At 39.4% G+C, this 24032-nt stretch overlaps 3 protein-coding genes across 4 annotated transcripts; all 3 read right to left on the reverse strand.

Moving 5' to 3' along the window:
- Positions 1-4111: 4111 nt before the first annotated feature.
- On the reverse strand, positions 4112-12050 carry LOC111333261 (NACHT, LRR and PYD domains-containing protein 3). 2 transcript variants are annotated; one of them, XM_088735604.1, is made up of 3 exons: positions 11756-12050; positions 8447-9152; positions 4112-8043 (listed from the first exon to the last, which is right to left on the reverse strand). In XM_088735604.1, exons 2-3 carry the CDS (start codon positions 9138-9140, stop codon positions 5390-5392), a joined length of 3348 nt encoding a protein of 1115 aa, XP_088591730.1. In that variant the 5' UTR covers positions 9141-9152; positions 11756-12050; the 3' UTR covers positions 4112-5389. The 2 variants fall into 2 exon arrangements, with proteins under 2 accessions (XP_088591730.1, XP_088591729.1); XM_088735603.1 differs by lacking the exon at positions 11756-12050 and adding an exon at positions 10394-11700.
- A 6998-nt stretch (positions 12051-19048) lies between these two features.
- On the reverse strand, positions 19049-23398 carry LOC111333273 (uncharacterized). Its single transcript, XM_022938815.2, has 2 exons — positions 23156-23398; positions 19049-20693 (listed from the first exon to the last, which is right to left on the reverse strand). The coding sequence occupies exon 2, from the start codon at positions 20131-20133 to the stop codon at positions 19345-19347; it is 789 nt and encodes a 262-aa protein (XP_022794550.2). The 5' UTR covers positions 20134-20693; positions 23156-23398; the 3' UTR covers positions 19049-19344.
- LOC148721494 (E3 ubiquitin-protein ligase DZIP3-like) lies at positions 20175-20681 on the reverse strand. Its single transcript, XM_088736929.1, has one exon. The coding sequence runs from the start codon at positions 20679-20681 to the stop codon at positions 20175-20177; it is 507 nt and encodes a 168-aa protein (XP_088593055.1).
- Positions 23399-24032: the final 634 nt, after the last annotated feature.

The following is a 24032-nucleotide window of genomic DNA, read 5'->3' on the forward strand; positions in this document are numbered from 1 at the left end:
ATCTCAGTTTCTCTTTTGTTTTCTATTTGTTATTGTACTTTTGCCTTGTTCAAATATTTATCTGATATGCCCAATAAAGTTGGTAAGAAAAAAACGCTATATATAACCGTGTATAGCTATGTATTGCCCTGTATAGTTGTGTATACCTCTGCATGGCTGTGTATAGCCCTGCATAGCTGTGTATAGTTCTGCATAGGTGTGCATAGCCCTGTATAACTGAGTATAGTCTTGTATAGCTGTGTATAGCCTTGTATAGCTGTGTATAGCTGTGTATAGCTGTGTATAGCTGTGTATATCCTTGTATGGTTGTGCATAGCTGTCTATGGATGTGTATAGCTGTGTATAACCATGTGTAGCCGTGTGTTGCCCTGTATAGCTGTGTATAACTATGTATAGCTGTGTATAACTCTGTATAGCTGTGCATAGCCCGGTAAAGCTGTGTAAAACCCTGTATACCTGTGTATAGCTCTGTACAGCTGTGTATAGCTCTGTACAACTGTGTATAGCTCTGTACAGCTGTATATAGCCCTGTAAAGCTGTGTAAAGCCTTGTATACCTATGTATAGCTCTGTACAGCTGTGTATAGCCCTTTAGAGCTGTGTATAGCCCTGTAAAGCTGTGTATAGCCCTGTATAGCTGTGTGTTGCCCTGTATAGCTGTGTATAACTATGTATAGCTGTGAATAGCCGTGTATAGCTGTGTAAAACTGTGTATAGCTGTGTATAACTATGTATAGCTGTGTATAGCCCTGTATAGCTGTGTATAGCCCTGTAAAGCTGTGTATAGGCCTGTATAGCTGTGTGTTGCCCTGTATAGCTGAATACACAGCTGTATACACAGTTGTGTATAGCCGTGTATAGCTGTGTATAGCTGTGTATAGCTGTGTATAACTATGTATAGCTTTGTATAGCCCTGTATAACTGTGTATAGCCGTGAATAGCTGTGTATAACTATGTATAGCTGTGTATAGCCGCGTGTAGCTGTGTATAGCTGTGTATAGCTGTGTATAACTATGAATAGCTGTGTATAGCCGCTTATAGCTGTGTACAGCTGTGTATAGCTGTGTATAACTATGTATAGCTGTGTATAGCCGTGTATAGCTGTGTATAACTATGTATAGCTGTGTATAGCCCTGCACAGCTGTGTATAGCTGTGTATAACTATTTACAGCTGTGTATAGCCCTGTATAGCTGTGTATGGCCGTGTATAGTTGTGTATAACTATGTATAACTGTGTATAGCCCTGTATAGCTGTGTATAGCCGTGTATAGCTGTGTATAACTATGTATAGCTGTGTATAGCCCTATATAGCTGTGTATAGCCGTGTATAGCTGTGTATAACTATGTATAGCTGTGTATAGCCCTGTACAGCTGTGTATAGCTGTGTATAACTATTTATAGCTGTGTATAGCCCTGTATAGCTGTGTATAGCTATGTATACCTGTGTATAGCTATGCATAGCTGTGCATAGCCCTGTATAGCTGTGTATAGCCGTATATAGCTGTATATAACTATGTATAGCTGTGTATAGCCCTGTATAGCTGTGTATAGCCGTGTATAGCTGTGTATAACTAAGTATAGCTGTGTATAGCCCTGTATAGCTGTGTATAGCCGTGTATAGCTGTGTATAACTATGTATAGCTGTGTATAGCCCTGTACAGCTGTGTATAGCCGTGTATAGCTGTGTATAACTATGTATAGCTGTGTATAGCCCTGTATAGCTGTGTAGAGCCCTGTATAGCTGTGTATAACTATGTATAGCTGTGTATAGCCGTGTATAGCTGTGCATAGCCGTGTATAGCTATGTATAACTTTGTATAGCTGTGTATAGCCCTGTATAGCTGTGTGTAACTATGTATAGCTGTGTATAGCCCTGTATAGCTGTGTATAGCCGTGTATAGCTGTGTATAACTATTTATAGCTGTGTATAGCCCTGTATAGCTGTGTATAACTATGTATAGCTGTATATAGCCCTGTATAGCTGTGTATAGCCGTGAATAGCTGTGTATAACTATGTATAGCTGTGTATAACTGTGTATAGCTGTGTATAACTATCTATAGCTGTGTATAGCCCTGTATAGCTGTGTACAGCTATGTATAGCTGTGTATAGCTGTGTATAGCTGTGTATAGCTGTGTATAACTATATATAGCTGTGTATAGCCCTGTATAGCTTGTATAGCCGTATATAGCTGTGTATAACTATGTATAGCTGTGTATAGCCCCTGTATAGCTGTGTATAGCCGTGTATAGCTGTGTATAACTATGTATAGCTGTGTATAGCCCTGCATAACTGTGTAGAGCCCTGTATAGCTGTGTATAACTATGTATAGCTGTGTATAGCCCTGTATAGCTGTGTATAGCCGTGTATAGCTGTGTATAACTATGTATAGCTGTGTATAGCCCTGCATAACTGTGTAGAGCCCTGTATAGCTGTGTATAACTATGTATAGCTGTGTATAGCCCTGTATAGCTGTGTATAGCCGTGTATAGCTGTGTATAACTATGTATAGCTGTGTATAGCCCTGCATAACTGTGTAGAGCCCTGTATAGCTGTGTATAACTATGTATAGCTGTGTATAGCCCTGTATAGCTGTGTATAGCCGTGTATAGCTGTGTATAACTATGTATAGCTGTGTATAGCCCTGTATGGCTGTGTATAGTTCTGTCTAGCCTCCCGGTTAGCTCAATTGGTTGAGCGCTGGACTGTTGCGCGGGAGGTCGAGGTTGATGGTTCGAGCCTCGGCCGGACCAACACTCAAGGTCTTAAAATAACTGAGGAGAATGCGCTACCTTTCTATAATATCAAGAAATGGATAGACATTCTAGTCTTCTCGGATAAGGACGAATAAACCGTAGGTCCCGTCTCCTGGATCTAGTAATAAGTTAATTTGGTTAGGCAGGGGACGTAAAAGAACCCACTCACGAGATTACTGTGATGTGGTCTCTCCTGTTTACTGGGAATTGGGGAGAGGGCGCATCTTCAAATAAGTTTCCTTAGATTGTTTGTAAACTTCTGATGCAGTCCGGCCAAAGTCCCCTGAAAAGTGTTGTGATGCGCATTTGATCATATCCACATGTTAATTTGCGCAATATAAATATTAAATTATTATTATTATTATAGTTGTGTATAGCTGTATATAGCTGTGCATTGCAGTGTATAGCTGTCTATAGCCCTATATGGCCGTGTATAGCCGTGTATAGCTGTCTATAGCCCTATATAGCTGTATATAACTCGGTATAACTGCGTATAGCGCTGTATAGCTGTATATAGCCCTGTATAGCTGTGTTTAGCTCTGTATAGCTGTGTATATTTTTTTATAGCCTTGTATAGCCTTGTATAGCTTTGTATAACTATGTATAGCTATGAATAGCCGTGTATAGCCATGTATAGCTCTGTATAGCTGTGTATAGCTGTTTATAGCCGTGTATAGCCCTGTAAAACTGTGTATAGCCCCGTATAGCTGTGTACTAGACCTGTATAGCTGTGTATAGTTGTGTATACCTGTGTATAGCCCTGTATAGCCGTATATAGCCGTATATAGCCATGTATAGCTGTATATAGCCCTGCATATCTGTGTATAGCCCTGTATAGCTGTGTATCGCCCTGCATAGCTGTGTATAGCTGTGTATAGCCTTGCATAGCTGTGTATAGCTCTGTATATGGCCCTATATATGACCGACCGTTAGGTCAATACACCACTTTCATAAATGGCTGCCGGATTAATATTCTTTTGTTTAAATTTGAATCAGCCTTTCTGGCCTCGTTCTCCAGTACAAAATTCAAAAGAATACATTATCTCAAGCGAGGCCAGAAAGGCTAATTTAAATTTAATCAAAAGAATATTAATCCGGCAGCCATTTATGAAAGTGGTCAATTTGGCAGAACAATGGCCAAGTGTCAAATTTGTGGTCCATAAATATGCACGTCAACTTTTTCTTAATAAAGAAACGAAAGTTTTTGCTACAGAAGAATTCCCTTGAGAACACTTCAGGAAAGAAAGTGCTTCTAAAAGCTTGTTAATGACGCCGATAAGATATATCTTCCAAAGTGGGTTTGCTCCGCAATAATCGTTTACCAATCGCAAATATACTTCAATAACAAACAGTAAAATCATTTTTTAAGGTTTATTTACTTCGGTGACTAATCACTATTATAACATGATGAGGAAAATAAATGCTCTCTAGCATAAATAAAACACATCAGGACTTGAAATCACATTTTTCTTTTATCCCTGTCAACAAGCAAGTAAATAATTTACTGAAACATGGACACTTGTCTAGTTTCCTTAAAATACTTCGAACCAGCCACCTACATATACACAGTTTCAGCAACTGACTAGCGGTAAATAAAAATTATAATCTCAAGCTTGAGCATTGAATCAGTTTCCTCAAACGCAAGCGCTTTCGCAGATGAAGCGCAATAAAAGGTGATATTATCATTATATCAGTCTTGTTTTTTTTTTTTTTTTTTTTTGACAATTGAAAAAGTTATTTCAGAAATTTACTTATGCCACCTTTCAGCAGTTCTGTTTCTAAAAAGCCTCTTTCCGGGAACGTTTCTGGAAGATGTGATTAAAGAAAAAATATTTGACATGTTGTTGATATTGCTAGAGATATCTGGTGCTAAATGAAATCACCGTTCACTCATATTTGATTGCACTGTTTCTATCCTTTTAGACTTTCTTAAGCAACTAATGCCGCTTAACTTGTCTTCTACGTATCTTCTGGAAACCCAAACAGTTTAAGATTAGGCAATTTTTTGGTCAGAAGTTCTTTTCAGACTAATGAGCAACCAGGCACTTTTAAATGCGCTCGTGCACGATGCAAAACGTGTCCTTTCATTCACAACACTGATAAAATATCGGGACCTAAACGATCCATTAAGATAACCGATCACTTCACGTGCACCTCCGCTAATGTAATCTATTGCATAACTTGCACTTATTGCAAAAAGATATACATCGGCGAAACAGGCAGAAGACTAGGTGACCGATTCCGAGAACACCTTCGAGACGTGGAAAGGAATGACAAGGACACATCGAAACCAGTCGCTAGACATTTTAATTTACCCAATCATTCTAAGCAACATATGGCAATCTGCGGTCTTTCCTTGCACTTAGGTGGCACGGAAAGCCGTAAAAATCTTGAACAAAAGCTCATCTTTCTAACCGGCAGTCTAAATCCCACAGGGATCAATGAACGCTTTTCATTCCACTAATTTATTCATGTTTTTCTCGTTGCCATGCACCCACCAATAACGTAGCTCCATTTTCTGCCTTTAAAAGCACACACAACCCACAATTCCTCTATTCGCTCCGACGAAGGGCTAACGCTCGAAACGTCAGCTTTTGTAATCATTACGGTGGCCAATTTACCATTTCAACTTTGTTTATATATCCAGTTTAAGATGGGGTTTTCTCTTCAAAACGTTTTTGAGACGCCTCTTACCAACAATGGTAATCTGAGAATTACCACTCAAGCGCAAAGTAGTGACTTGACAATGCGCCTTCTGTAAAGTTTGACAGAGGGTTTCAACGCCGTCATTGGAGATCTGATTCCAGTTCAGATCTAGTGTAGTGACTTTACATGTTGTTGTCCTTAATGGTTGACATAAACGGGCAACACCGGCATCGGTAATCTGATTACGCTCCAGAGACAATGTGGTGACTTTGCATGTTTCTGTCTGTAATGCTTCACTTAGACTGACAACACCAGCATCGGTGATCTGATTACGCCCCAGATACAATGCGGTGACTCTGCATGTTTCTGTCTGTAATGCTTTACTTAGACTGGCAACACCGGCATTGGTGATCTGATTACAGCCCAGATACAGTGTAGTGACTTTGCATGTTGATGTCTGTAAAGCTTCACATAGACTGGCAACACCGGTATCGGTGATTTGATTACCACTCATATTTAGCTCAGTGACTTTGCACTTTTCTGTCTGCAATGCTTGACATAGACTGACAACACCATCATCTGTGATCTGGTTGCCACTCAGATTTAGTTTTTCTACCACTTTACGAGTAGTTGCTTTCTGTAATGCTTGACATAGACTGACAACACCGGCATCAGCAATACGAGCTCCTTTAAGAGACAGTTCGATCAACTTAGTCGATGGCAACGATTCAGCGATCGTAGCAATACAGTCTTCGGTTAAATTACACTCAGAAAGGAGTAATGAAGTGATGGTGCAGAGCCTTTTCTTTAGCGCCTCACAGATTTTTCGTAATCCAGTCTGTGTCATTTGGCAATTGAAGAGAGTCAGCTGTTCAACCGGTGCCCAACAGGACCGGTGAGAGGAAGTTTGAACTCTTCTAGAAGTTTCCTCTGCATTCGGGGTTACACGCCTATGGAGATATCGTCGATTACCCGACGGTGTGCGAGTCAGTTGAGAGGATGACTGACTCCTTGCAGACATTTGAAATAAATTTAAAGTATTGATTACATCTAACAGAAAACACAGGGCAATGCAGTCCACATCAGTCAAATGTAGAAATTTGATCTTTCCATCACGATCACAAAAATCACGGTAGTATTTCTTCACGACATTTTGTGCAAATTTTACGTTCTTGTACTCAGCGAGACACTTCATCATCACTAGTCCGGCGGGATGCTTAGCTGAAGACCTCTGGTGGAGTCTTTCAATCAATTGTTCCATAAAAGCTTTGTCGTTCTGCTTTGATAAAATGCCTGACATAAATTGCAATACCATTGCTGATGCGTTTTCTCCGGAGGGAATCTTTTTCTGCTTCACAAACCAATGGGCCGCCAAGTATTCCTGGAGTGTCAAATGGGTGAAATAGAAATATTTCGTCATTTCTGAGAAAGATTTTCTAAACATGGGACCGCAATGAAGAAGACCGCTTGCTCGTAAGTTTTCAACTTCTTCTGGGGTTAAGGTCTTCATGTCTTCGACCGCGAAGAGGTACTTCTTTTCCCGGAGCAATTGAGCCGCTAAAATTGACAGCTTCTCCATCGTAGCTTCAAGAGGGATTTCCTTCGTTTTGCTATGGTTCTTAAAAAACATATGAACCACTTCAAAGTAAATGTCACTTGCGTTGACCGGGAGATCATCAGTTTTCATCGATTTCTGCCAGACATACTCAAAATAGGAACACATCAGAAAACAGAGAACTGGAATGTGGGCAAAGCTGACAAGATTTTCATTCTTGGTGATGTGGTCCATCACAGCTTTCTTCATTACTTCGTTTTCTTTGAAATACTTTTCAATGTATTCCTTCACCTGTTGCTCGGAAAATCCTGTGATTTCTACGCACCGGTCAAAGCCAATTTTATCCTTAATGTCATCAGACTCATCGGATCTTGAGGTTATCATGACAAACGAATCTTTCAATATTTTCCCTTTGATCAGCTTGGCACATAGTGCTGCAACTGGCATTTCCTCCTGGGCAATATTTGGATACTGTTCATCCAAATTACTCGCAATGAAACTTTGTTTTGAACACTCATCAAACCCGTCGAGGATGATCAAAACCTCTTCAGAATGATGAACAATGTACTCAAATAAAGAGTCGTCAATATTTGAGTTATCATCTAGCACTGAGGATCGGATTAAGATATCCTTTAAAGTAACACTGTCGTCCCCAAGTAGATTTAATTGACGGAATGTTAACAAGAAAGCGAACTTAAAGTCAGGTAGTTTCACCGAGTTTGTTTGGGATTGGAACAATTTGTTGTCAGCCCAATCTCGGATCAACTTTTGGCAGAACAGCGTTTTACCAATCCCTGCCTTCCCAGTGACAAGAACAGTTTTTGGATTCTTTTCCTCTTCACAATCGGTGTCAGAGGCGAAAATTTCTTGACAGTGTTTGACTGGCTTTCCTCTCACTTGACCGTATTGCTGAAGGTGTTTTTCTCTTTCCAAATCAAAGTCTTCGACTTGCTTTCTTCCATGTTGTATCAGAAGACTGGTGTATGTGTCATCTATTCTTACCTTAGATGAGGTAGGAGAAGCTACAGTAAGGAACTTCGTTTGGCTCTTTATCGAATCTTTCAACGCGTTCGTGTATTCTGCCACACCTGGAAAGGAAACCCAGATCTGCATTAGCTTTTCCCATGCTCTGGCTTGGAGCACTATATTTTGCCCATGCGTAAAATATGAACAGCATTTTTGCTCAACTGAGAAGATCATACAAACAGGGATACTGAAAGTGATTATTTAAATGTATATTATTGCCAAACCCATCCATGCATATGACATCCCGTTTAATGAGAAGTCGATGCTGACATGTATAGATTTTTCACATGAGTTAGGAGGGCTGTGGGTGGTTTTTTAAAGCAATTCTAAATGTCAAATTGGTGTTTCATTTGCCGGTATCAGGTGAGAACCCTGTAAATACTGAATTCATGCAAGAGAAAATGAGGCCACAAATAAGAATTCTTGGCCTACTGTTTGATCTCCAGCAACTGAAAACAAAGTTACCTTCCAATCCTGTCTTCTTTTCAGGTTTGATCATGAATTGTTTCAAATCATTCAAGTCTGCTTTGATTTCATCCAGGGTTTTCTTCATACTGTCTTCATCCATCACCCACTGTTTAAGAAGCTCTTTGTAGTGTTCCTCGAAATCAGGGTCCATGCATTCCTTTTTCAGTTCATCAATGGCACCTTGGTAACCTGCTCCTCCCAGTCTCACCAGTGCATCTTGGATGTCCTGCCAGTACTGATTGAATTTTGCGTCATCAACTGAGGCCTGACTGGCGTGACCATAAACTGCGTTTCTGTAGCACTTGATGCGGACAATATCTGCCTCAAGGGTTGTGTCTGTCGCAGGAGGGAATTTATCCCAGCCGGTAGGTGGAGGATGAAGACTACAAATATTTCTCAGCAGAACCATCAGTAGAGTGATATCGAAATTCTTTGATGAAACTGAAGATTTTATGCTAGGATATAGTCTTCCCCATTGTGATGGATTCAACACTTTTCTACTTTTGAGTAATTGAAGCAAAGCACGAACTGGGGGACTTGACAAAACCATGTCCAGGTTTCCTGGTGGACGCTTCTTGTCGAATGTTTCTCTCAGGATATGTGTACTGACATCCACCAAAAGCCTGCATAACCGGGCGTAATTAGTTGTCTCTTTTGTTGAGCGAAACAATGGTGCCGCTGCTAAGGCCATGAAGAACCTTTCCTGAAATTGAAACAAAATCACTTCATTTCAAACGACACAGAGAAGCAGATCAGGCTAATAGAAAATTGTTTTCAGTTTAGGTTAAATTCTTCCCGCGCGGGATGAGAAGTGAATAACACTATCCACCTTTCAAACAAATACTATGGACGCTATGGATATTTATCCGCTTTATGGCGTCTTGTTCGAAGCGGAAGAGATCATCCATTAATTCTCAGAACAATCGGCGAATGTCAATTCAAAGCGTTAATAAAAACATATTTCCAATCTTTAAAGGGCAGGAAGCGGGGAGTGGGGGGGGGGTGGAGTGGGGTGGGGAGGATGGGTTGACCGCTTGTTTTCTAGTATTTGTCGGTGTAAGCAAATTCCTGCCTGTGTGACGTTACACAGCCATTCCCCATTTCAAAAACGAGTGGAGGAGTGGGTCGAGTTCGCCGCGCAAGTTTGTCTGGGATCGTTACTCGGGACACAAATCTATAGCAAAGATTTGAGTCCCGACTAACGTTCCCAGACAAACTTGCGCGGCGAACTCGACCCACTCCCCCACTCTTTTTTGAAATGGGGAATTTGAAAGCAATGGTCAGTTCAGCGAGGAGACGCCAGAAGGAACAGATGAAGAGGAGGTTAATTCAAGCTGTTGTTTGGCTATAATTCATAAATCTGCTATAGGTTTGCAAGCTTTATTGTACGTACTATCTGTGTGTTAAACGGATTATTACATTTAATTTCGGGGCACGCTGACCGCCATATTGACTTTCAAAACCAACTAAAGCTCTAGATGTTTTCTTTGTGTCAGCTGGTAGCCTTATTTATATGATTAACCAGTTCTGTTTCATACATGATGACTTTCTTTGAATTTTACTCTCGGATGGAATCAAACTTTGAATATTTTATTTTGAAGGCGCATTATTAATCAAACCTATTAAACCGTGAAGATGCATGGTTAATTATGTTCTCAAAAGAACCAAATCAAGCTATACTTCTCATTTTCTTCTGATCAAGCTCGATAAAGCCCAAACTGTTGCTTGGATATTAATGGTAACATGTCTACCACAACTACATATGTCGGTGAGCCTCCAGTTTTGATCATGCCATGAAATCTTATTACCATGATTTTGGTCAACAAATACAAGCCTAGGTATTAATGATGCTTAATTCGAGAACCGGATAGGAAAAACGGCTGAAGATACGAATGTAATCGATCTCTCTTGGAAATAAAACGCAGCCAGAGATGAAACTCCTACCTCATACGGGCTGGGAGCCTGATCACCCACCGACAGAACGCCTGCTAATCCATTGTCTTTAGAAAGGGCAAATTTTGATCCTTTTGCAAGTTGCAAATCGATTTCAGTCGGTCTGAAACGCTAATGGCAATGAATACAATCATCAAGAACTGAGATGCAAGCTAGATGACTTTTGAAACCTCTCTCTTCTGCCTGAGACAGATCAAGTGACGCATTCCGAAATGCAAAACAGCTAATGCGTTTCTAGAGCAGCATCCTGAGACTTCCGCTTTCGAAATCCTAACCTTTTGCCCCCCTCTCTCTAATTCTATTTATGCCACATGACTCAGCAGATAACCAAACCATCTATTAATCATAAGCAACGTGTATTTATGTTTAACAGTGCTACTTCCTGGTTTCATACCGAAACAACTTATGAAGCAGTATTTCCTGTCATTTTCTTTTCTTTTTTTTTTTTTTTCTTTCGCGCTATCACATGTCGATAAAATCTATGGTGCAGAACTTGCCAGAATCAGTGATTAACTGATAACAAATTGACTTCATTCGTATGCATAATGTCAGCACATATGGGATACAGACAAAAAGGCTAAAACACACATAATTTGTTGTTTGTTTAGCAGAGCGTGATCCTATAATAAGCGCAGACGTATTCAACCGAGTGTGTTGTTATGATCTTTGATCTGTACAAAGCAGTAACCATGAATATCATCACGTAATTACCCATCACGCGAGCCAACGTGACACGTACACAAAGACCATGAAGAATCCGTGAATTGAGTTGCAGCAGAAAGTAAAGGTTACACAAAGCTGTTTCTACCAGCACGTCTGTTATCCGATTTGGGTGCGAGTCTCTCGTACGTGAGGGGAGGGGGGAAGGGGATTTTTGTCTTTGGTTTGATCTTTTCTAATTCAAGATGAAGAAAAGTCATGTACGAAAGTTATAGAGATAAGAAGGCATTAAAATGGCCTATGCTGAGCTACACTCTTAAACAGAAAGACGAAATAAAAAATGAATCGGGTTCAAAGCGAAGAGTTAGCATTCACGATCGATTAATTTTGATTAAACTTGCTAAATTTCTATCGATTGTTCGATTGTATGTATATTTTACACCACCCGCCGATTGTATGTATAGTATACACCACTCTGCACGGATTAGATTCACTTGAGGTCACATCAAGTGTGTTTAATACAGGATGTGAGTGGCAGCAGCAAAGTGCTCAAACTGAAACTTAACTTAATGTAAATTCTCATCTCAAGATGCTTGTACTTAGCTTTGGTTAGACTTCGATATCTCAGCAATCATAGGAGTAGACAGAAAATCAATTAAGGTAAAGGTTGGAATAAAATCCACAAACTCTCACCTCAAAGGATTGACTTGAAGCTCTCACTCGGAACCCCAATTGTTTTGTATGGCGTTCATTACTATGGCGTTCATCACTGTTCAAAACACTTTGAGCACATATCTGACTTTCTGACACCTTTTTTACGTCCAAAAGGATCAAACTCCTCTGTATTCACCTCGTTACGCCGTCAAATACACCGCGTCTATTTTACGGCGAGAATTCGATTGTCGTTCAGTGGGCTTTCAACGTCTTCAAACGAGGAGCTTCGCGTTACGACGTAAAATTCAATTTTGACTACACGTTACGTCATAAGTTATCAAATAAGTTTTACGTCGTATCTTTTACGACGTAAAATTTGTCACCTTTAGAACTTGTCAATCAAAACCTTGTCAAATAAGTTTTACGTCGTAACTTTTACGCCGTAACTTGTCAATCAAAAATGCTTGCAATTTTTAATAAGTTAACTTCAAAGTTAGTCTCCTTCGCAGCCGTTTTTAGGCTCGTCACGCAACGCTCCAGGAGCGTTGCGTGACGAGCCTAAAAACGGCTGCGAAGGAGACTACTTCAAAGTGAGATACAATGAATATATGAAGTTCATATATTTTGAACTTCGGTATTAGATACGTATGATGCACGATCCTCGCAGTAGATAGCGCTATTTAGGCAATAGCGAAAATCAGACCTTAAAAAAAGGCCTGATTTTTTTCAGGTCTGATTTTCGCTATTGCATAAATAGCGCTATTAACTTCAAAGTCTTAATAGATTACCATTTATAATGTTTAATAAGTTTCATAATAGATTACGTAACCTCAAAGTCCTAATACGTACAATATTAAGTAAAGTCTTTCCTTGGATACCGTTTTAAGATAGTTATCATTCGAGCTAAAATTTATAATAATCTCTTCCATTGTTCATTTGCGTGCATAATTTTTGGACGAAAATTTGCTTTTATTACAAACACAAAATACAACGCAAGTGCCGGTTCTTCCATTAACAGTTGTTGGTTTTGCTTTTCGCTTTTTGTTTTACAAATTATAAAGAAAAACACACTAATCTATGTTAATAGATTTCGCAACATTTTGCTAATATTATGTTTTTCTACTGGAAATACGTACCTGGGTTTATCAAGAAAAAATGGTAAAGGATCAAAAAATGGAGCAAATCTTTCATACAAATTTGCACTATCTTCCGCTGGAAGTTGACAAAACCCAAAAACGATTATATGCTTCATTTATTTCTTGGCCAAAGCTATACACGAAAAGAATCCTACTTAGTGGTACGTAATATTTCTGAGATGTTGAAGGTATTCACGTTTATCTCTTGGACTCAGTTGCCTCATGCATTATAATACTATAATAAAGTTATAAGTTTTATAATTGTCGTAAATCCTCCATGATCGCTCCTGTGGATGGGGGGAGGGGGGAAGATTTTTTTTGCAGCGTTTATGCTATGCACGAAAAGAATCCTACTTAGTGGCATGTAATATTTAAACGAGATTTAGCTAAGAATATAACAATGTCTGAAAAAAGTGTTATTTATAGGTTTACACCGGTTTCTCACTGGTTCAGAAAGGACCCCAAAAAAGAAAACCGAGCTAACTGGCTATGGGCCTGATACGTCTCGCACTTCTATTGTTACAACAGTGTGACTTTTTAATCAGAATGTTTTTGGATCGGCTTTGGCGGGAATATTGCGCATTTTCTAAATTCTACAAACCAGCCAGCAAAAAACCTACGGAACTAAAAATGATATTATTTGCCTTTTTAATTACGGTTTGGTACTTTAATGCCCCTCCTACTGGAAAAGTTAAATCTCATCTCAAAAAGAAATTCTTGAATACAAGAGCTTCCATTTGATAGAAACGTGTCTTGGAAGTTAACAAGAGTGAAGCTTTCCATGTAAGTTTTAAAAAATATTTAATGTTGGCATGGCCGATTGCAAAGGCATTTCTCCAACTTTTCCATGCAACGCAACTGGTCTCTCGAAACTAATCCAAACCAACACTACTGAACAAAAGCAACTATTTAGCTGCTTGCTGTCTTGGAACATCATCAACGGAGTGCGTCATTGATTCTAAGGAAATCAGGGAGTGCAAACGAACTGCACAAAAGTGCGAAAATATGGCACATTTGGAAAAAATCCCACCCCCTAGAATTTAACCAGCCTACCAGAAATGCATATAGTGTGGGCAACAACATGACACTCAGCTTTACGGAAGCCCCCCTTGCTAAAAAGTTAGCTGGCCCAACGGGGGCAACACGTTGCCTCCCTAGTAGTAGTAGTAGTAGTAGTAGTAGTAGTAGTAGTAGTAGTAGTAGTAGTAGTAGTAGTAGTAGTAGTATTAGTAGTAGTAGTTCTTTATTTAAACTCGGTAAAAATCTTCAGTAATTACAATAGTATTCTAATTAAAATAACACTATATCGTAAGAATTACATTAAAACTACTATACACCGAATGCAAATATAGCAACCAATTTGAATTTCCATCGTTCTGGACTGACTAGCCTCGTCTTTACGTGGAAATACGAAAGGATTATTACATGTGTGAGAGGCTAGTCAGTCCAGAACAATGGCAACTCAAACTGGACGCCAGATTTGCCTTCGGTGTATTGCAATACTGTTTTACAAGATTGCCCGGCGATTGAGAATCCTGATTTAAAAGCGCGATTGATTTCCTTCTTAAACTCGCCCTTCCCCCATTGTGAATTTTTTTCTGGAGTTTTCGTTCATTTCTTTCAATTCCAAGAAGTTGTTTGGAGTCCATGATTGACAGCCGAGGGTGGTTACTGGTAATGCATCAATCAATTCCACCTGCGCCCAGTTCCCTCCCTTCCCCGTCCCCGCGCTAACCCCTAAAATTTTTTTCTCGTGGATGGCAAATTCCCAGGGGTATGAGCACTTAAGCTGTCAATTGGTGGATTTGACCGATACATAACGACGAGACGGATTCTTATATTTACACAAAAAGCATCCCTGTTTTAAGAAAATTATGACATGAAAAACTGCCTGTAATATGGATATAAAGTTCAATAAAGCAATATGGAAGTTAGTCTAAATCAAGAGCATCATTGAATCTCTCACACATTTCGCACTTTTTCTTTTTTTATTTCTCCTTCTCTATGGATTGAGTTTTAGATGCTCAAGGCAGCCCAGCTGATCACAATGTTATGCACAAATCTAAGAGGTCAACACTGTCCCCCCAAAATTAAAATGTTAAAGCTATTGACCACTTTCATAAATGGCTGCCGGATTAGTATTCTTTTGTTTAAATTTAAATTAGCCTTTCTGGCCTCGCTTGAGATAATGTATTCTTTTGAATTTTGCACTGGAGAACGAGGCCAGAAAGGCTAATTTAAATTTAAACAAAAGAATATTAATCCAGCAGCCATTTATGAAAGTGGTCTATACGAATCTCCTAATTTTGTAACATATGACATAACTAAAAATCTGTGACCAACAAAACTTCTGGTGACGAGGGTCAGATAGAAACTAGGGGAAACATCTAAGGAGTTTTACGCCAATTCTATGCACCAGGGTCTCATTGTGATTCCTTTTTTTTTTTTACTAACAAATCCAATCACAAGCTATCCTTGGGCTAAAAAAAATCTTGATTCCCGCTGAATCTTTATCTAATGTCAGGGGCACCAAACGAGAATATATTTCCAAAACCACTTAAACATAGCATTGTTGAATGTATTGTTGTATTTGAACGGTATATATAGGCATTTTTTAACCCCTAAAATTGTTTTATCTGTTCGGATATCCGAGCTGAAAGTCTAGTGATCCGAAAATCGTTAGGGGTCAAAACTTGCCTTTTCGAAAATTTCAGCAAAAAAAAAGGGCTCCCGCAAATTGTAACGTAAAAATCCTTTAAAAGTGGGAAGTTATACCATGTTTTAGATGTTTGCAAATCCTAGGAGAGGCAGGCATAAGCATTGAATTTTACAAAAATAAAAAATTCTAGATCCCAAATCTTCTTCCGAACAGATATTTTCCCTAAAACTGACGTTGTGTGCCCCTATAATGTAATGAGAGAAGGTTAAGGGGGAGGGCTGGACTTCAGAGGGGTGGTCATCCATATAAAAACAACAAAAACAGCAAAAGCATAGAACCTTTCAGAGAGTAGTCAGCTCGTCAGAGATTTTAAAAGGAATTAGGGGAGAATCAAGCTTTTTTGTTTCACAGTGGTTTGTTTACATGTCATTTTTTCGAATTTTAAAGCTTCTTACTTCCTACTTATTGACCGGGAACTTGTAATTACTCAAGATCCCTTTTAGACAGCTTGGCAGTTTTTTAACAGTTCATTCATCAGCCGATACAGTCACTCTTTCTTTCTTACTTTTGTATTCCTGTTCTGGGACGTAACTCCGTTCTTCTCTTTCAAGCGTGGTCGTCCAAGTTGCAATTCATCCAGTCTATTTGAGACCGAGCAAGACACTGATACCTCTGCATCGAAATAAATTTTATGGATTTGCAAAATATTTTCGGATTACTAAGAAAATAATTTGCGGATCCACTAATTTTCTAAGGATTTGTAATAGTTTTCTTAGATTTGTGAAACTTTTCGACGGTGAGTTTAAAATAAATATTGCGATTTGAAATATTTTTCGGGATTTGCAAAATATTTTTGGATTGTCCCTCTTTGGCTTCCGTAGGAACGCGAGGGCGAACTGAACTGAACTGGAAAAAAAAAACCCTACCTTTTTTTTTTTATTATATCTTAATAGTAATACGTAAATAGATTAAGTGTACTGTAGTTTTAAATTATCGTATACTTGTAGATTAATTAAGGTAAATAATTCAGCTCATTGTATTATCGTTATTGTTAGTTACTCTATTGTCTTACTTAGAATAATAAATATTTGTAGGCCTACGTTTAGTAGTGTTGTGGCGTGTCTTCTCGGGCTTGTTTGTGCTTGGTGTTTTGTGTGTGTTAGAGAGCACCCACCTTTGTGGCGTAGTGTCTTCACAACGACACAGACGACATTTAAGAAGTGGCATTTAGCCGGCTCAAGTTTCGATAAGAAACTGCCTTTTGCTCCACGCTACCAGTAATTTCCGTCACGTCTGAAGGCTTATGTGGAGGTCATTTTACTACTGATAGTACCTTTCAATATCACTTTAACACATCTAATCACAGATTACTAGTTCAAATTTACGCATTTTTGTGCATGTGTCTGTGTGTGTGTGTCTTTGTGTGTGTCTGTGTTTGTGTGTGTGTGTGTGTGCGAGTGTGTGTTTGTGTGTGTGTGTGCGTGCCACGGTTTGTGTGTGTGTGTGTGTGTGTGTGTGTGTGTGTGTGTGTGTGTGAGGTTTTGCTTTTGATTGGGACAAGAGAAGCCTAGGACGTAATAACGGAAGACTGAAGTGCAAACGCTATTATGGCGTTTTTCAGGGGAGCAAAGGAAAGCGCAGGAAGAACGCGCAGAGCGAGACTCGCGTGAGTAGAACAGTTCGAAAAAACACGTCTTATCGCTCCCTCTCTCTCACTCACCCTGTGTTTACTCACGCGTGCGTGGAAAACGCAATGAATTGATGGCTGTTCGTTTGGCTGAAATATCATAAATCGTACTTCTTCGAATAAATTCCCAGGCGCTCATTAGAAAAGTTTCAACTTAAAGGAGGGGCGCATCTTAGAAGATGGGCACTTAATCGAGTGGGGCACTTACCAAGAAATTCTTGAGCTATACTGATTGAGCTGTAGTTGAAGCCAAAAAGTTACAAATAAAGTGATGATCAAACAACAACAAACATATGAAACATATGTATGAACTGCGGTTATGAAACGTATACGTGCACGATCCTTCGCAGTAAAGCACTATTTGAGCAATAGTGAAAATCAGACCTGAAAAAAAAAAAAATTTTAGGCCTGTACGGGATTCGAACCACTGACCTCTGCGATACTAGTGCAGCGCTCTACCAATTGAGCTAACAAGCCAACTGGGAGTAGGTCATCAAATGAATTCGACATAAACCCGTAGATGATAAATCAAACAACAACAAACATATGAAACATATGTATGAACTGCGGTTATGAAACGTATATGTGCACGATCCTTCGCAGTAAAGCACTATTTGAGCAATAGTGAAAATCAGACCTGAAAAAAATTTCAGGCCTGTACGGGAAATCCGTGCCTGAAACGTATATGTGCACGATCCTTCGCAGTAAAGCACTATTTGAGCAATAGTGAAAATCAGACCTGAAAAAAATTTCAGGCCTGTACGGGAAATCTGTGCCTGAAATCTTTTTCAGGTCTGATTTTCACTATTGCTCAAATAGTGCTTTACTGCGAAGGATCGTGCACATATACGTTTCATAACCGCAGTTCATACATATGTTTCATATGTTTGTTGTTGTTTGATTTATCATCTACGGGTTTATGTCGAATTAATTTGATGGCCTGCTCCTAGTTGGTTTGTTAGCTCAATTGGTAGAGCGCTGCACTAGTATCGCAGAGGTCAGTGGTTCGAATCCCGTACAGGCCTGAAATTGTTTTCAGGTCTGATTTTCACTATTGCTCAAATAGTGCTTTACTGCGAAGGATCGTGCACATATACGTTTCATAACCGCAGTTCATACATATGTTTCATATGTTTGTTGTTGTTTGATTTATCATCTACGGGTTTATGTCGAATTAATTTGATGGCCTGCTCCCAGTTGGCTTGTTAGCTCAATTGGTAGAGCGCTGCACTAGTATCGCAGAGGTCAGTGGTTCGAATCCCGTACAGGCCTGAAATTTTTTTCAGGTCTGATTTTCACTATTGCTCAAATAGTGCTTTACTGCGAAAGTGATGATAGAAGCAAGTCTTCCTATCCTTGTATTGTATTGACTGCACGCTAGAATGTTATTTCATGGAGCGGTTTATTTGATGAACTCCAAGTTTTACAACGGCGCCAAGCTTTTTCTCTCTCTCTTACTAACCAGAAAATTACATGATTGAGAGGTAACAAAACGACAACCGGAAGTGGTTACTACAATCCTCGGAGATCCAGGGGCTGTCAGTCGATGACAAGCGATCAGCTGACAACCCCTGGGTCTCCAAGGATGAGGTTTTCCCTGTATCGCTGCTAAAAGAGTGAAGGGGGAGGTAAGCGCTTGATTGACCTTATGGTCTTAGGTGTGATGCGTATTCAGTTAAAGGTGCTCATTAGAGCGTGGGCACTGATTCGGAGACATACGGGATGTTATTTTTTCGATATCTATCCTGCTTAAAAAAACTTCTTTTCATTTGCTAATGTAAGGCAGGAATCAGACTGTAAGTGAAGCTAGTAATTGTCCATATAATCCAATAAATACTCACATTTGTGAATCTCTGAAACAATCACTGTTATATTTTCATTCAGAACACATCTCTGTCCCACCTGTTCATCATGATCATATACTAAAAACTGTTCCGTTTATGCAAAGTCTCTTCTCGAGAACTTCTCTGGAAAATGATTTTAAATAAAACAGTATCTGACATTAAATGATGAGAAATATTTTTAGTGCTTAATTAAATCACTCGAAAGTATATATATGTATTTTGTTCTTAATGTTCGTTTGCACTGTTTCTATAATTTTTGGAGATATGTAGAGAAAGAATGCTGATAATTTCTCTCTTAAGTCTTAAAATACAAGGTCAAGACGAGGTTTTTGCTTCAAAAGTTTTCTGAGATGCTTCTTACCAACACTGGTGATCTCAGAATTACCCAACAAGAACAAATCAGTAACTTGACACTGCGCCGTCTGTAAAGTTTGACATAGACTTACAACAACTTCATCGGTGATCTGATTCAAACTCACATCAAGTTTAGTGACTTGACATGTTGCTGTCTGTAATGCTTGGCATAGACTGACTACACCAGTGTCGGTGATTTTATTGCTTTTCAGACGAAGTTTGGTGACTTTACATGTTTCTGTCGGCAATGCTTGACTTAGACTCATAACACCAGCATCGGTGATTCGATTACCACTCAGATCCAGTTCGGTGACTTTGCATGTTGGTGTCTGCAATGCTTGACTTAGACTGACTACACTAGCATTAGTGATCTTATCATCATCCAAATTCAGTTCGGTGAGTTTACATGTTGCTGTCTGTAATGCTTGACATAGACTGACAACACCGGCATCGGTGATCTCGTTATCATCCAAATTCAGTTGAGTGACTTTACATGTCGCTGTTTGCAATGCTTGACATAGACTGGCAACACCGGCATCGGTGATTCGATTACTTTTCAGCGACAGGGTGGTCACGTTAGTCAATGGCAACGATTCTGCGATCGTAGAAACACATTTCACGGCCATTGAACAGTCACTAAGGTCAAGATCAGTGATGGTGCTGAGCTCTAACTTCAGAGCTTCACAGATTTGTCTTAATCCAGTCTGTGTAATACGGCAATCAAAGAGCCACAGCATTTCAGCCGGTTTTCTACATGAAAACCGGAGGAGCAGGTTTTCTAACCTGCTCCTCCCAGTCGCACCAATGGACCTTGGATGTCCTGCCAATACTGATTGAATGTTACGTCATCGACTGAGGCCTGGCTGGCGTGACCATAAATCGTGTTTCTGTACCACTTGATGCGAACGATATCTGCCTCAAGGGTTGTGTCTGTCGCAGGAGGAGGTGCATCCCAGCCGGTAGGTGGAGGAAAAAGACTACAAATGCTCCTCAGCAGGATCATTAGAAAAGTGATGTCGAAGTTGTTTGATGAGACTGAAGATTTTTTGACAGGATACAGTTTGTTCCATTGGGATAGCTTCCGCACGTTTTTTTCCTTAAGTTTTTGTAGCTCTTTATGGACTCGAGAACTTGACAAGACCGTGCCCAGGTCTCCTGGTGGACGCTTCTTGTCAAAAGTCTCTCTCAGAACATCTGAGCCAACACCTACCAGGAGTCTGCATAACCGGGCGTAATTAGTTGTCTCTGTTGTTGAAGGAAACGATGGTGCCGCTGCTGAGGCCATCATAAACTTTTTCTGAAATTGAAAAGCAATTACTGCATTTAATAACATATCCAGGCGGATCAGGACGCTGAAGAATTTATTTTTAGTTTGCACCCGATATGAAGTTATCTTATCTTGAGTTTATTGCGCGCTGGATGAGGAGCGGATAGCGCTATTCGTCCTCCAAAAAAACAGATGATGCTAAGGATATAGTTTAGCTGGAGGGAGACTTATTCTGAGTGGACGAAATCATCTATTCTTCGAACAATCGACGAAGGTTAACAAATTTTCAAAAGGAAACCACAAATATTCAATTTTTTTTTTTTGATAGTTAAGTTTTCGCTTAAAATGCTCAATGCCACAGAACAAAAGTTATGACATAAAGTTTGAAAATCGTGTAGAAGCGAGACAGGCCCGGTCAGAACTTAAAGAATTTCTGTGTCTAAACGCGCAAGTTATACAAAAAACAATTAACCAAAACTTGTAAAACCACCGAGGCGAAACGAACAAAACTAAACAATTTATATTAGTGCAAGAGTGACAAAAGGCTGAAACAGCAGTAGAAAGAGAAATGAAAAGGAATCGTAACGAAAATTAACTTGTTGGATCTTAATAATCGGTGGCCTTATTAGTTGATTTAACCAGTTAACTTTTGGTAACTTTCAAGTTGCTCTGTTTGTTTCGTATTTTACTCTCCATCAAACTCTGAATATTTGTTTTCTATGGAGGCGAATGATTAATCATGCGTATTAACTCGCAAAGAGTAATTTTGTTCTAGAAACAACCAAATCACGCAATATTTCCTATCGTATTTAGAGCAAACCCGATAAAACTCAGTCTTTCGCTTGAATGTTAATGAAATACCACGATCCCTAAGTGTTGCCGAGCCTCCAGTTTCGTTGTTGACAACCAAGTACAAAGTTTGATACGGATCCCTAAGTGCCACGGTTTCAACATTTCTACTTCGAAGTAGAAATGCCTGGTTTAGAAATCGAACGCTAATTCAATTGGCGAAACGTCAGAAAGAAATCGATCTCAGTTCGGAAATAAAAGGTGACTAGAAGTGAAAACCTTTCCTCTTGGATTGTGGACCTGATCACCCCACCTACAAAGGGCTCAGAAATTCATTATCTTCAATAGCCAACTTTATATCCGTGTGCAAGTTGAAAATCGCTTTCACCCAGTCTCAAGAGCGATTGGTCAACAAAGAGTCAACAAGAACTAAAATACATGCGGGATGAGTTTTATCAAGCCTCCCTGTTCCGCTTGAAACAGATCACGTGACGCATGCCGATATGCAAAAACGTTTCTTTCTATAGAAGCATCCAGAGACTCTCGCTTCTGAAATCCTAACCTTTTGCCCTCCTATTCGTATTCTTACAGTTTATTTGAAATGACCCAACAGATCACAAAATACAATACCTATAAGTACACCTTCAGGATACTGAAGAATTTATTTTTATTTTGCACCCGGTGTGAAGTGACTGATGATATTGAGTTTATTCCGCGCTTTAGTGGGAGGGCGACTTATTCAGATCGGACGAAATCATCCATTCTTCGAACAGGCGAAAGTCTATTTTTACACTCCTCAGTTTAAAAAAACATATTTTGTATGTGACAAATGATATTTCAAATCTAGTCAAAAGACAATTTTACCACACAGTTCACCAGGATTTAAATGAATCAGAGTCAACTCAACAATTTTTTGAAAAGGAAAACACAAATATCCGTTTTTTTTCTGCGGATAGTTAAATTTTCGCTTGGAATGTTGAATGGCACAGAACATGACATGTTATTTGCAAATCGCGTGGAAGCGAGATGGGCCCGGTCAGAACTTAAACAATTTCTGTGTCTAAGCGGGCTAGTTCTAAAAATAACAACTAACCAAAATTTGCAAAACCACCCAGTCGAAACGAACAAACTTAAGCAATTTTGATTGGTGCAGGAGTGACAAAGGCCGAGTATGTGAAACTATGGTAGAATTAAAGAGAACTAGAAGGAATCATAACTACGACTAACTTGTTGGAGCTTCATAATCGGTAGCCTTATTGTTAATTGAGTTAACCAGTTAACTTTTAGTAACTTTCAGGTTGCTCCGTTCGTTTCGTATTTTACTCTCCGTCAAACTCTAAATATTTGATTTCTTTGGAGGAGAATAATTAATCATGCGTGATAACTCGCAAAGTCATTTTGTTTTAGAGACAACCAAATCACGCGATGTTTCTTATATTATTTAGAGCAAGCCCGATAAAGCTTTGTCTTTAGCTTGAATGTTAATGTAACACCGATCCATAAGAGTTGCCGAGCCTCTAGTTTCGATGTTATCAGCCATGCACAAAGTTATGATAGGATCCCTAAGTGCCACGGTTTCAACATTTCTATTACGAAGTGCAAATGCCTAGTTTAGAAGTCGAACGCGATGGCAATGGGCGAAACGTCAGAAAGAAATCGATCTCGGTTCGGAAATAAAAGGTGACCAGAGATGAAAATCTTACCTCTTGGACTGTGGGCCTGATCACCCCAACTATAAAGTGCTCAGAAACTCATTGTCTTCAATAGCTAATGTCATATCCGTGTGCAAGTTGAAAATCGCTTTCACCCAGTTTCAAGAGTGAATTAGGGTAAACAAAACAGTGAACAAGAGCTAAAAGACATGCTGGATCAGTTTTATCAAGCCTCTGTTCTGCCTGAGACAGATCAAGTGACGCCTGCCGTTATGTAAAACAGTTTGTTTCTAAAGAAGCATCCAGAGACTTTCGCTTTTGAAATCTTAACTTTTTGCCCCCCCCCCCCCCCTATTTCTATTCCTATCATTTGTTCGAAATGACTCAGCAGAACACAAAACAGAATACCTAGAAACGGATTGCTAGAAGAGGATAGTAGTTTTGAGGAACAGCGCTTTGATAGTAATATACGTCTTGTTTCATTTTCACATTGAAACGATCGGTCAGGTAGCTATTAGCTAGGTTTTTTGTTTTGGGAACTTAATTCCCTGCTTTCACATGTCATTAAAATCTATGATGAGGAACTTTTCAGAATCAGTCTGATGAGCAGAAGACATAGAAAATAATTGGGTTGTTTGTTTAGCAGAGCGTGAACTTAGCTCTTTCAGTTTATTGAGTTAATTTGACCCCGATTTATAAAAAGCTATAACCATGAATATCATTACTGCATCCCACATTATGCAAGACCACGAAAGTACGCAAGTCACGAAGACCACAAGAAAAATCCGTGAAGTGAAGGATTCTCTTTGATGAAAAGACTTTTTGCAACATTAACGACCCAAATGAGTCATCATGTGATCTGCATTGAGTAGCAACAGCCAACTCTTTACAGAAAGCAAAGTTTGCACACAGCTGTTTCTGTTAGAAC

Source organism: Stylophora pistillata, chromosome 10, assembly GCF_964205215.1.
Source record: "Stylophora pistillata chromosome 10, jaStyPist1.2, whole genome shotgun sequence".
NCBI classification, from domain to species: domain Eukaryota; kingdom Metazoa; phylum Cnidaria; class Anthozoa; order Scleractinia; family Pocilloporidae; genus Stylophora; species Stylophora pistillata.